Source organism: Juglans regia, chromosome 6 (assembly GCF_001411555.2).
Source record: "Juglans regia cultivar Chandler chromosome 6, Walnut 2.0, whole genome shotgun sequence".
Lineage (NCBI taxonomy): Eukaryota > Viridiplantae > Streptophyta > Magnoliopsida > Fagales > Juglandaceae > Juglans > Juglans regia.
The window spans coordinates 26,638,363-26,651,173 of NC_049906.1; the positions used below are offsets into that span (position 1 = coordinate 26,638,363).

The 12,811-nt window shown below is 37.4% G+C and overlaps 2 protein-coding genes across 2 annotated transcripts; one reads left to right on the top strand and one right to left on the bottom strand.

The window, feature by feature from the left end:
* The first annotated feature begins 309 nt into the window (after nucleotides 1-309).
* Nucleotides 310-4,038, top strand: LOC108997535. Its single transcript, XM_018973850.1, has 5 exons — nucleotides 310-565; nucleotides 948-1,136; nucleotides 1,368-1,481; nucleotides 1,604-2,695; nucleotides 3,242-4,038. The coding sequence occupies exons 1-5, from the start codon at nucleotides 310-312 to the stop codon at nucleotides 4,036-4,038; spliced, it is 2,448 nt and encodes an 815-aa protein (XP_018829395.1).
* A 7,011-nt stretch (nucleotides 4,039-11,049) lies between these two features.
* Nucleotides 11,050-12,578, bottom strand: LOC108997579 (protein SOB FIVE-LIKE 3-like). The gene is made up of 2 exons (XM_018973931.2): nucleotides 12,511-12,578; nucleotides 11,050-11,908 (listed from the first exon to the last, which is right to left on the bottom strand). The coding sequence occupies exon 2, from the start codon at nucleotides 11,879-11,881 to the stop codon at nucleotides 11,399-11,401; it is 483 nt and encodes a 160-aa protein (XP_018829476.1). The 5' UTR covers nucleotides 11,882-11,908; nucleotides 12,511-12,578; the 3' UTR covers nucleotides 11,050-11,398.
* Nucleotides 12,579-12,811: the final 233 nt, after the last annotated feature.

Genomic DNA, 12,811 nt, shown 5'->3' on the forward strand with positions numbered 1-12,811 from the left:
GAAGTTCCTCAGAGTTCAACGGATTGTAAGGTCAGTGAGGAAGGTAAACAAGTGTTTAATGAGTTGGCCATTATTGAATTAGAGGAAGGTGAGATTACGACAAATGATGGACAGTGTATGGAGACTTTACATTCGGAGAACATGACAGTAGAAGTTCTGCCAGTTTGTTCTAGCCTTGAAGGTGTTGGCACTCTGGTTTGTGAGGATGTGGTGGCAGAGGAGGTGCTGAAAACAGTGAGAATAGATTTTTCAAAGGGTCTGAGTGTAATACAAGATGGAGGAGGGTCTGTAGTACTGACCTAGGACGAAATGCAAATGGTGGAATGGGCTACTTTGGGTGAGATGTCTGGGAGGAAGGACAGTAAGCAGGGGCATAAGGCTCTGGTTTCCGAGCTGCTCGAATTAGAATGCCAAGCTAATTTAACAACTACAAAGGTACCCCTTCCAGATGGAGGCACGACGAAGAGCTTGTCTGATGGAGAAACGGGATGCAAGTCCCCACCATTAATGAAAGAGAAGTGTTATGACTCAGATACAGATCTCCAAGTCCATTTGAAGGTTAGCGGCAAAAAACATACGTTACGTCAATCCCAACAAGTTTTATCCCGTCCTACATAACTAAACTTATGATGGACAATATGCTAGTGTGGAACGTGCGGGGGTTAGGCACGTTGAGGAAACATTTGTGTCGGTTGGTGAGGAAGTTTAAGGTGGCTATGGTCGCAATCTCGGAACCTTTTTCGGAAGTTAGTAAAATGAATCGACTGGCCTATTTGTTGGGACTTTCGAATTATTGCAGCAATGCTGAGATGGGTGGTAAAATATGGGTTTTTTGGAATGAGTTGAATGAGTTTGATGTTTTGTGTATGTCTAATCAAATGATTACCGGCTGGGTCCGGAATGGTGTTGAAAATTTTCTACTTTTGTCTATGCAAAATGTAATCCAGTGGAGAGGAGGGGATTATGGGATAGCTTAAAGACAATTTGTATGGAGGGTCCATGCATGGTAATGGTGGATTTTAACATCATTCGAGATGATCGGGAGCGAGTAGGTGGGAATCCACGACCATTAAACTCCATGGATGAGTTCAATGAGTGTTTGGATTCCTGTGGGTTGCTAGACCTTGCAGTGGAAGGTAGCCATATGTCATGGTATAATGGTCATGATGGACGCACACGAAGCTGGGCTCGCTTGGATCGTGCCCTCATAAATTCGTCGTTTGGGTGCTCTTATACATCGGCGTTCTTTGAATATTTGACAAGGAAACACTCGGACCACTCGCCAATGCTTCTACGGTTCAAACGTTCAAAGGTAAGTTTTGGTCCTCATCCTTTTCGTTTTCAAAACATGTGGTGTAAACATGCAGGTTTTAAACCTTTTGTTGAGGTGATTTGGCTTGAACCGGTGCAATCTTCTGGGTTCTACAAATTGGCTGAAAAGCTAAGGAAAGTAAAGATTGCGTTGAGAACTTGGAATAGAAGTATTTTTGGACATATGAGTTAGACCATCAAAGTGCTAAAGGAACGTCTAGAAATGCTCGAGAGTCAGTTGCAAAATAGTTATAATGAGGAGATAAAGAGTGAATATCTCATTACCAAGCAGAGTTGGACATTTGGGAGCATAGAGAAGAAACCCGTATGTCACAATTGGCCAAGAAAAAGTTGTTGAAGGAGGGTGATCAAAATACCAGTTTTTTCCATGCTAGTGTTAACCAAAAGAGGAAGAAGCTTCTGTCTCAGATGGTACTTGAGGATGGTAGTGTCTTTGAGACACCAGAAATTATTCATGAGGGTGAGACTACTTATTTCCAGAATTTCCTCTCTATGCCAAACATGGTGACGCAGGGGAATTTATCATCATTGATTGATGCAGATATATCCCAAGAAGAAAATATAGAACTTGTTTGGGTACCTTCTTGTGAGGAGGTGGCAGAAGCCTTGGCAAATATCCCGAAGGATAGTACACCTGGGCCAGACGATTTTGGCTCGACATTTTATACTCATTGTTGGGATTTTATCAAAGAGGATTTAGTCGAGGCAGCAGAAGAATTTTTCTTGGGTAATCCTGTACCTCACTTTTATCCTGCTTCTTATATTGTGCTAATACCCAAGGTAGAGGATCCGAGAAGTTTTGATAAATTTAGACCAATAAGCCTTTGCTCAGCGGCTTATAAAATTTTCTCAAAGATCTTGGTTAAACGGTTGACTCATTTTCTTCCTCGCTTGATTTCAAGTGAACAAGGGACCTTTATCCCAGGGAGGAGTATTTTTGAAAATATTACGTTGGCACAAGAAATGGTACACTCTTTGAACAAGAAAGTAATAGGTGGGAATGTTATGCTCAAGATTGATATGGCCAAGGCTTATGACCAAGTAGATTGGTCGTTTTTAGAGATTGTCCTACACAGCTTTGGTTTTTCCCCTCCAGTTTGCAGTTTGGTGATGAATTGTGTCAGATCTCCCTGGTTCTCCATAATGATGAATGGGACTTATAAGGGATTCTTCCAGCCGGTCCGAGGATTAAGGCAAGGGGATCCCCTCTCGCCGTATTTATTCATTATAATGGAAGATGTCCTATCTCTTCTTTTAAAAAAGGAATTTGTTGATGGACAGATACGTTGTTTTTCTCATCCTGTGGGTGCTCCATTGGTGTCGCACTTACTTTATGCAGATGATTTATTAATTTTTGCTAATGGTGAGAGGCGTTTGGTTCAAACATTGGATAAATATGCGATGTGGTCGGGTCAACTTATTAATAAAGAAAAGTCGGCTTTTTTCTTTTCGAAACATATTATAATGTCAAGACGGAGGAGTTTACCGAGAATTACCGGGTTTGTTGAGGGGAATTTGCCCGTAACATATATAGGCGTCCCCTTGTGTCTGGCCGTTTAACATTGAGAGATCTAGAGCCTATTGTTTGGAAGATAAAAAAATAAAATGGCAGGTTGGAAGATGAGATTACTCTCTTAAGGTGCTCGACTTGTATTACTTAGGCATATCCTCTCTTGCATGACAGCTCATCTCTTGGCAGTGCTTCAGGTGCCGAAGATGGTTTTAAAAAAATTAAATTCGCATTTATCTACATCTCTTTTGGGAGATTTTAATGGAAGATCAAAAAGGAAATTGTGTGCTTGGGACCAGATATGCAAGCCGATCAAGGAAGGTGGCTTGGGTCTTAGGAATTTTTCGGAAGTTCAGAGATCACTACATGTGAAGTTTTTCTAGCGCCTCTTAACTACAGACTCCATCTGGACAAGCTTCTTCCGTGCAAAATATTTACGTACTGGTCACGTGATGCTAGCTGAAACGCGGCCCACAGCCTCCCGTTTTTGGAGGTCTATAGTCAGTGTAATTCCTGAAGTGGTTGGGAATGTGGCAGTGAAAGTGAGGAATGGAGAGTCTTCATTCTGGTTTGATAAATGGTTGGTGGATGGTCCCCTGTGTAGCAGATATGAGGTGATAAATGTTGGAATTAAAATTCAGGATGTTTGGTTAAATGGTTCGTGGGATGAAGATAAGCTAGTGGACCTCATTGGTCTAGAACAAGCTGGCGAAATCACACGTAAAATAATAGTCGGGCGAGAAGGATCGAACATTTTGATCTGGAAGCCTGCAGTAGATGGGTGCTTCTCGACTAATAGTGCTTGGAATTTACTTCGGATAAGGGGTGTTGAGAGACTTGAGTTGGACTGGGTTTGGCATCAATTGCTGCCAAAAAAGATATCGATGTGCATGTGGAAGGCAAGATTTGGAGCATTGCCAGTCGGTGTTCGCATTCAAGCTATAGATATTCCCATGGTGTCACGTTGCGACTGCTGTGTGCTAAGGGAGGTTGAAACTGTTGACCATGTTTTGAGATTGGATAGTATTGCCATGCAGGTTTGGAACATGGCGTCCATTGCTTTGGGTATCAGCTGCATGGAGGGTCGTTCTTGGTGGAAACTGTTCAAGGGTGGTTGGGATATGCCAAAAAGTCCAGCCATAGAGGAATACTTCTTGGCTTGCTACCGTCCATCATCACTTGGAGACTATGATTGAGGAGGTGTAAGGCAAGGATGGAGGGAGTGTAGGAGACGGCAAAGGAGGTTTGGACTACTATAAAGGTATGGCTTAGGAACATATCTACACTTATGCTTCAGCGTTGGGAGATTTCAGATACAGACCAGAATATTCTAAGGGCTCTTGAGATGACTTTTAGTAATACCCTGAGAAGGTCACCGCGGTTAATTAGCTGCAAGAAACCTACAAATGGCTGGGTAAAACTGAACGTCGATGGTAGTTGCCGTGGTAATCCAGGTAATTGTGGTGGAGGGGGTCCCATTCGAGATTAGTTTGGGAATTTTAGGGCGGCCTTTTCTACTCATTTTGGTCATGGGACCAATAATGAAGCTGAACTTCGTGCCTTAATTGTGGGAGTGGGGGTTTGTAAGGAGATGGGATTTACAAATATAGCTTTATAACGTGATTCCAGTTTGGTGGTTAATTGGTTAAAATGTCAAAGGTGTTCGGTGTGGTACTTATGGGATTACTGGGAAGATTTGTTAGATAAGTTACAAGGATTACAATTTACCATTGAGCATCAATTCAGAGAAGGGAATTCTCCAATAGACGCCTTGGTCCGTTTAGGTGAACAAGGAGTTAACTTGAGTTTTAATTCTTTTGGTTCTCTACCTCGGCACATAAAAGGTATGATTTGGTTAGACAAGGTAGGACTTCCTAACATTCGTCTTTAGTTTTTATTGGTTTTTCTTAGGCATGTTTTAGATCTATTATGATGTTGTCACTAGGCATGTTTAGTGTTTCTAGGCATGTTTAGTCTTTAAGTTGGTTGGTTGATTGAGTTGGTTTTTTATTTGGATTGTTTTGATGTCATGATTGTTAACACGGTATTCCTCCGCCATATGTGAGGGCTTATTAATAAACTCGGGACGGGGCTGCTATATGGGTGGCTACCGGCACTTTAATAAAAATAAAAAAAACATAAAAAAAAAATTGAAGACCCTCTTTCATTACAGCTTCATATATATAGTAACGCTTTCAAGAATTACTTAAAAAACACCATTTTTTATGAGAATTTCGGAATAGAAAGTAAAATTGGGAGAAAAGATTGCTTCCATCAACTTGAAATGATTAAATTGTTATATATATATGGTAATCCCAATTAGTGACTATGAAATCCCACATTAATATTGACCCTAATCATGTACATCATAATGTCTTAGAAAAGCTACTTTGCTTTGAACTTCGAATTTGAAATTCTTTTTGATTTTCAAACCACCAATAATTAGAAAAAAGACCCTTACTAGTGTGCCACTATGCGATTTATGAGCTCTCTTCTCCTTCATTTCAAGAAAACTCTATAGTCACTACAACAGATATAATTTTTAGAGATGAAATTTATTAGAGACGAATTTAATTTCATCCTTAAAAGTACTTATTTGGGACGAAATTCAAATTTCGTCTCAAAACCTGGATGAGGTTCTTAAGGCATTCGAACGGATACTAAATCTTCTATGATGAAATATATTATCTCAAAAATAGAAATACGTTCGAATGGGTAAACATATATTCGAACAGAGAGTTAACCTCTGCTCGAATGGTTTAGTCTCTATTATAATAATAATCTTGGTGGTAAAGTACATATAATTTTGTCGGGAGAAGTTCAAAACCGTTTGAACTGAAATTTTACATTCGAACGAGAGTTTTTTGGAGGGAAGATTTGGCGGGATGGTTGAAATATGGTTCGAAAGCAAACAAATTGGGTTCGAACAAATTCGAACACCACATTTATTCATTTGAACGACTTCTTTGATGAAAAATTATAAAACAATTGGTGGGGATTTGTTTCAACAATGTTTGAACATAAGTGTTCGGTTTGAATGATATGAACTTAGTTTGAATACTACAATAAGTGTTCGAATAGGATTGTACGTTTAATTATAATAATTTATTGAAAGGCATCCAAAATACCTTAAAAATAAATATTTTTTTTAATTTATTAGTTATCATTTTCAAAATATAAAAAGTATAGATATATTATCTAGTATTATTTATGGTGAATAAAAATATTTCATATTCATAAATTAATTTTATGTAATTAATTTAAAAATATTTTAAGGAGTTATTTTATGTTAAATAAGATTTTTAGTTAAATAAATATTATATTATTGATAGTGTCATTTTTTATATTATCATGAACGGTAAGTAAAATAAGAAAAAATATTTTTGACAGTAAACGAGCTAGCAAACACCAAAAATAAAAATCATACACTAATTACATCCCAAAAATATAATGTTCAATACAACATTAAAAAATTGAAATAAAAACTAAAACTATCTATCTGGTAAGTAGCTCAAAATCCTCTTATAAGGAAGATATGCATTCCTCCATCTCTTGAATCTTCTATATGATGGGCTTAATGATCTCCTTGATCAAAAGATGGCGATGCTCCTCGAGCAAAGATCGTACCCCATCCAAAGTAGCCTTAGCAGGCTGTCTCTGAACACCGGCATGACAAAACTCAAGAATTAGAGGAAGCAAGGCTTGAGATAGAACATTTGAGATCCAAGGAAAAAGAGTTGTTGACCCGATTATATTAAGTAGCGGATTTAGAGGCAAGATTAGAAGAAAACATGTAAAAGAAGCTGGAGATTCAATCCCAAAAAATGTTTGAATAGTGGCAATCAATGATATCTCAAAATTCTATGTCACCACCACAATCCTATAACTTATTTTTCTTTAATTGTATTTTTATTATTCTGTCCCAAAATATTTGAACAAATGTGATGTTTAAATTACATTATTTAATATTAGTATTATATTTTTAATAAAAATCAGTTATGTACAATTAGTACCGTTCGAAAGGTAAATTGCAATTTTTACCTTGCATTTGAACTGGAAAACAAAACCATTTGAACAACTTGAGAAAAATCTTGTATGTTCGAACCGCAAAACATAGCATTCGAACGGACTCCCATTCAAATAATCATTTTGTATTCGAACTGGCAACAATCATTCATATTAATTGTATTCGAACAACAATTTTTCTGTTCCAACACTTTGTCCATTAGAATAGGATCAAATCTATTCGGTCATTCGAATCAAGTTTCTATACCATTTAAACTATTTTTTTTTATTTATAGGAAATGATAATATCATTCATCAATAGGAAATCAAACAATTACAGACACTCATCAAACCATACGGTTTGAGAAATACAGTCTAGAATACAATTCCACCAAACCTCCATACTTTCAACCTTAAAAGCATTTCTAACCAACTTATGAACTACCATATTGCCTTCCCTATATACATGAGAAAACATACAAGCAGCAAAACAAGTAGCAAGTTTCTTAATCTCATAATAAAGCACACCTAACATTGAATTAGTCATGTTATCATCATTTAGTGCATCAATACTCAACAAACTGTCACTTTCCACTACAATATTGGAAACACCCATAGTAGCACATTGTTGCAAGCCTCTAAAAATGGCTAGGAGCTCTATTCCTTCTGAACCCTCCATGGGAATTTCTGCACGGCTAAGAGCCATGATGACTCTGCCATTTTCATCTCTCAGCACTGCCCCCACACCTGCCTTATCCCACTCAGGAAATACTGTAGCATCCACATTTAATTTCAGGCAACCAGTCGAAAGGGGATGCCATTTATAATGTTTCAGAGTCTGACTTCATGTCTTAATACTGACTTGAGCATGACTTCTCAACATAACATAGGCATTCTCGACAGCTCTTTCAGACCCTAACAGTTCCTGTTTATTCACAAATTTGTTCCTGCGATACCAGAAACCCCATGCCAAAACAAATAACCTAGACAATTTTTTAGCCATATTCCTTTCACAAAGTTGCATGGCCATCTCGAATAATGACAACTACTTATCCATTATTAATTCAGGGAGATAAAACCACCATAAACCTTGCACTGCCCCACAATGAACTACTGCATGAGTGATATTTTCTTCTTCTAATAAACAAAGTCTACAGGTTGCATCTGTTAAGACATGTCTCTTTACTAAATTCACAGCAGTAGGTAGGCCATCTTTGCATGCACGCCATGCAAAAATTTTTATCTTATTTGGCACTTTCATCTTCCACAAGTTCTTTCACAATTTTCTGTTGAGCATGCATGTTTGAAGATTTAGCACACTGAAGTCCAACCTAAGCATAGATAAATCTGTAGCAACTTCTCACACTGAACAACCCAGTACGTTCATGAGCCTAGACCCTTCTATCTTCTACATTATCAGAACATAAAGGAACTTTTAGAATATCTAAGACTATACTTGGATTGAAGAGAGATCTAAGCTTTTGAATATCCCACATTCTATCATTGCCAACCAATAAAGAATCCACCAAACCCGAGTTAATACATTCACTTCCGCCCACCCCTTCTGCCAACAAGGATAAGTGCCCTGGAATCCATTGATCTTGCCATATATTAACAGCCTTCCCATTCCCTATTCGCCACCTACATCCCGCATCTAGCCATTTACGAGCCTCCCATATCCCCCTCCACATATAAGAAGGACATTTGCCTAAACCAGCCTTCATAAAACAGGTATGGGGAAAATATTTAGCCTTTAATAATTTATGCAATAAGGAACCTTCATCTTGGGATAACCTCCACCGTTGTTTTGCAAGTAGAGCGAGATTAAAGACTCTTAAATCTTTGAAACCCAACCCTCCAAAATTCTTTGTCTGACACAACTTGTTCCAACTCAACCAATGCACTTTCCTCTCATTTCCTTTTTGGCCCCACCAGAACCTTGACATCATGCCTTCTAACTCAGCACAAAAACTAGACGGTAAAAGGAAGTAACACATTGTATAAGTTGGTATGGATAGGGCTACTGCTTTCAACAAAATATCCTTACCACCTTGTGACAACAACTTCTTCCAAGCTTGAAGCTTTTGCCATACCCGTTGTTTAATAGACTGAAAGGCACTCTTTTTTTACCTCCCTATAATAGGTGGAAGTCCCAAATATTTTTCATACTGTTGTATTTCACCATTACTCCAAAGATTCTTGATCTCATTTTGATTCTCCACACTCACATTACCACTAAACATAATAGCTGTTTTTTCTTTATTAATTCTTTGGCCAGAAACAACTTCATATCTCTCCAGTAACACTTGTATTCTTCTGTTTTCTTCCACCTCCACTCGACAAAAGACGACACTATCATCGGCAAAGAGTAGATGATTTATAGTTGGTGCCCCTCTACAAATTTTCAACCCAAAAATTTCATTTCTCAGCCCCGCAATTCTTAATAAAGAAATCACTATTTTAGGTTTGTTCGAATGGGTTTTTGGGACAAAAAAGTTTCGTCTCAAAAACAAATTCTCATTCGATTTTTGTCCCAAAAACAAATTCTCATTTGAACGCCTATGATTGGTTCGAAAAACCTTTTGAGACAGACTTTCTGAGACATCTACGAATTTTTTTGTCTTAAAAATATTTTTGAGACGAAAATGGGTAAGGATGATTCTTAGTTTTGCTTTAAATGTGTTGAACAATATATAACACATATATGAGGAATATATTATATTATTATTGGAAGTAAAAAAACAAATAATTTAACTAATTTATCAATGAAATCTATCAGACATGCACCCTTATTGAGATGATAGTGTGTGGTTCATATAAAATTGAGTAACTGGAAGTGCATAGATTTAACTAATTTATCAATGAAATCTATCAGACATGCACCCTTATTGAGATGATAGTGTGTGGTTCATATAAAATTGAGTAACTGGAAGTGCATAGATTTTGGGCATTGCCATGAAACTGTGTCGACTGCAAGGTCTTGGCTATGTCCACCATTTCGTTATTCATATCCCTTGAAATAGAAAGAGCTTCCTTCAGTACATGCGTGTGCATCTCATGATCAATGACTTTATCTTTGCTATGGCTGTGTAGCTTGGGGATGGAGTCAGGGACAAATAAGTTGCATCTCATGATGTTCCTAGCTTTCTTATGTTGTTTATCCTAAAGCTGACAACTTCTTAAACTTTATATACATATATATATATATATATATATTTCATAATTTAGTGGATCCCTTCTTGAACGATTTTCCTTATAAAAAGTATAATAGAATCGTCCTCACGCACAAGATATTTATCTTGCATGTTTGGCAAAGAATTATGTCAAAATTCAATAGTTTTTTTTCTTTTTTTCCTTGTGTAGAAGACAACGTCAACATTCAAGACTTTCATTGTGCAACAAATATTTTCTGTGCATGTAAAGAAGTAATGTCAGCACTAATATGTTATAATCACCAGTTGTACTACATACTTGGGTCATATTACAGGAGTTGGCCTCACATCCATTAAGAAAATCCTAGATTTTTTATGTTAAAGATCAGTAAATGGATGAAGCCTTATCATTTATTCACCTAATTGATCTCATCCGTTCATTTACATTTCTCCTAACAAGTGCTAGATTTATTAAGGGATTTTATAAAAATAATATCATAATTAAACTGAAGTGGCTTGAGTTCTCATAAAATAATATGCCTAATAATATTTCCACTATGATTACTACTATAGAACAAACATGTAGGCTGTAGCAATGACAAAATATCCACAGATTGCATATGTCATCTCTGCAAGGAGAGTGCTTTGGACTTTTGGCACACCTTCTCTCACTTTGAGTAGCATGAGAAGTAAAGCAGAATAGACAGAACGACAGAAACCTCTCTCTCTCTAAGGACCAGTAGGGCCCCCTCTGCCTCGGACGTCCATTAAGATAAGCCTGCAGGGCATATGCAACATGGCCCCATGTCGCGCGCGGACAAGGGTGTTCAACAGCTGCACTGAGCATTGTCTTTTGTGTGTGTGTGTGTGTATATATATATATATATAGCAGTCCTTTCATTTCTGATGAACTTTTTACCGTAAATTTGTTAAATGAACAAGCTTTCGAACATGAATTTCCAGTTTCATTACCAAAAGGTCAGTCGAAATTTTGCAGAAATTTTGTCTCTGCAATACATAGTTTGGAGAATATGTATTGACATGCATATTGACAGGTTGAAGCTCTTCTGTTTGTCTACAGTTTCAGCACATGAAATAAGAACAAAGTGCGTGCTGCATCATGGTGTCGTTTAGCCCACACGTGGGTATGGTGCGTATAGCTAGTTATCAAACCCATATTAAGACATTCACAAGAATTATACTTGCACATCCATTCATGCTATTGTCTATCCGACAAACATTTTAGTAGTCCTCGATTATTTCTTAGTACTAAAACAAGCTTTAGAAACAGAAACATGGTGATCCTACTTGTAGCTGAATTTGATTATACTTTTCAGCTCATGCTACTCATGACCTACAAACACAAGCTAAGAAGTCGAGAAAGCATTCATGTCCTTTCTCACATCCAGAATTTTTTTCTTACCTTTGTACCAGTACTCTGAGCTGAAGCATTAGCTTTTTTTGCCCCCAGCAGCTTCTCTTCTTTTTCTTCCTTCATCTTTTGGGCTCTGATCTGTTTCTCCTTTTGTTGTTGTTCGTTGGCTTTCTTGTCCAAGCGATAGTTGTAATAATTTTCCTCGTCCTCTTGCTTGAAAGCAGCCAAGCCATGTCCACCCTTTCCGCTCCCACATGGATGTCCTTGATGACTGGGGCCAGAAGAAGCATCAGAAGCCATTGAATCATCACTATCATCATCGTGATTAGCATCATTTTTATCATCATCATCATCGCCATCATCATCATTTTCATCATCACTATCCCCGTTATCACCACTTCCATCATCATCATCGTCACCATATATGGGGGAGCCAATATACATTGTCCACCCAGATTCACTGCTGTGACATTCTTCTGCAGCTCCAAAAACTTGGGAAGACTCCATTGCTATAGTAGCAAGCAAGAAGAAGATCTAGAAAGTGGGGGATAACACCCAAATAAAGCAGAAGTGGAATTTAATAAGCAGCAAACTACTGAGCCTTTTTTTTCTCAGTTACCTGAAAAAACCACTAATGCGTTTTGTAATCTCTGAGTGAAACAGCTTTCAACACAAAGAACAGATATATAAACACTATGAAAGCTACACGAAAGCAGGGTCTATTTAATAGCCAGGATATAACTCTCACCACACCCCTTGGAAGTTTAAAATAACCATAAATTCTCTGATCTCACTGAGTAGAAGACAGCTAGAAGCAGTCAATAAATAAAATGAAATCCACCTTAAAGAAGGCACAAATACAAAAAGTAAACTTGAATTTTTAAAGGACATGGTGTGGTTTTATATATATATATAGAAGATGCAATCATCTTTACTTCTGTCTGCATTTTTCATTAATAAAAAAGGGGAGCTAGCTTTAATTGCATAAGACAGATTGGCTCGGTCTACAGAAGTAATAGGCAGAATATAAGACCCATGTTTTTATGTAGGACACAAGAAGATCTCTTTACTACCCGATTTAGTTTTCACATCTTTAATACGTAGAGCTGTTACCCAAAAACCAGTAGGGCCTTTACCTTTGATAAAAATGCATGGAACACAACTGGAGTTTATGCATTTGAAAGGGACTTGTCAAATATCTTTCTGCTCTTGATCCTGCTTTTCTGTCGTCCAATTTGCTGGTGCCTGTTTTCTGAGAAAGCAGGTTCATGTCTTTTGTGCTATTTTGTGTACGAACAAAGATTTTCTTTGCAACTTATTTATTTGCTCTTATACACACGTACGTACAGCTCCATAAATTAGTTGCAGTCCAGCTTATTTCTAGCGAGTTGGCGTCTTACTAACATTTATACAATTTTTTTTATTATAAAAAATTTT

Bases quoted from the DNA above. Each gene is read 5' to 3' on its own strand.
- LOC108997535 (XM_018973850.1), top strand. From the start codon at position 310: ATGCAAATGGTGGAATGGGCTACTTTGGGTGAGATGTCTGGGAGGAAG. The intron at 1,137-1,367 runs GTAGCCATATGT...GTAAACATGCAG, and splicing joins GCTAGACCTTGCAGTGGAAG to GTTTTAAACCTTTTGTTGAG. The intron at 2,696-3,241 runs GTGAGAGGCGTT...TCTTAACTACAG, and splicing joins TTTATTAATTTTTGCTAATG to ACTCCATCTGGACAAGCTTC.
- LOC108997579 (XM_018973931.2), bottom strand. From the start codon at position 11,881: ATGGAGTCTTCCCAAGTTTTTGGAGCTGCAGAAGAATGTCACAGCAGT.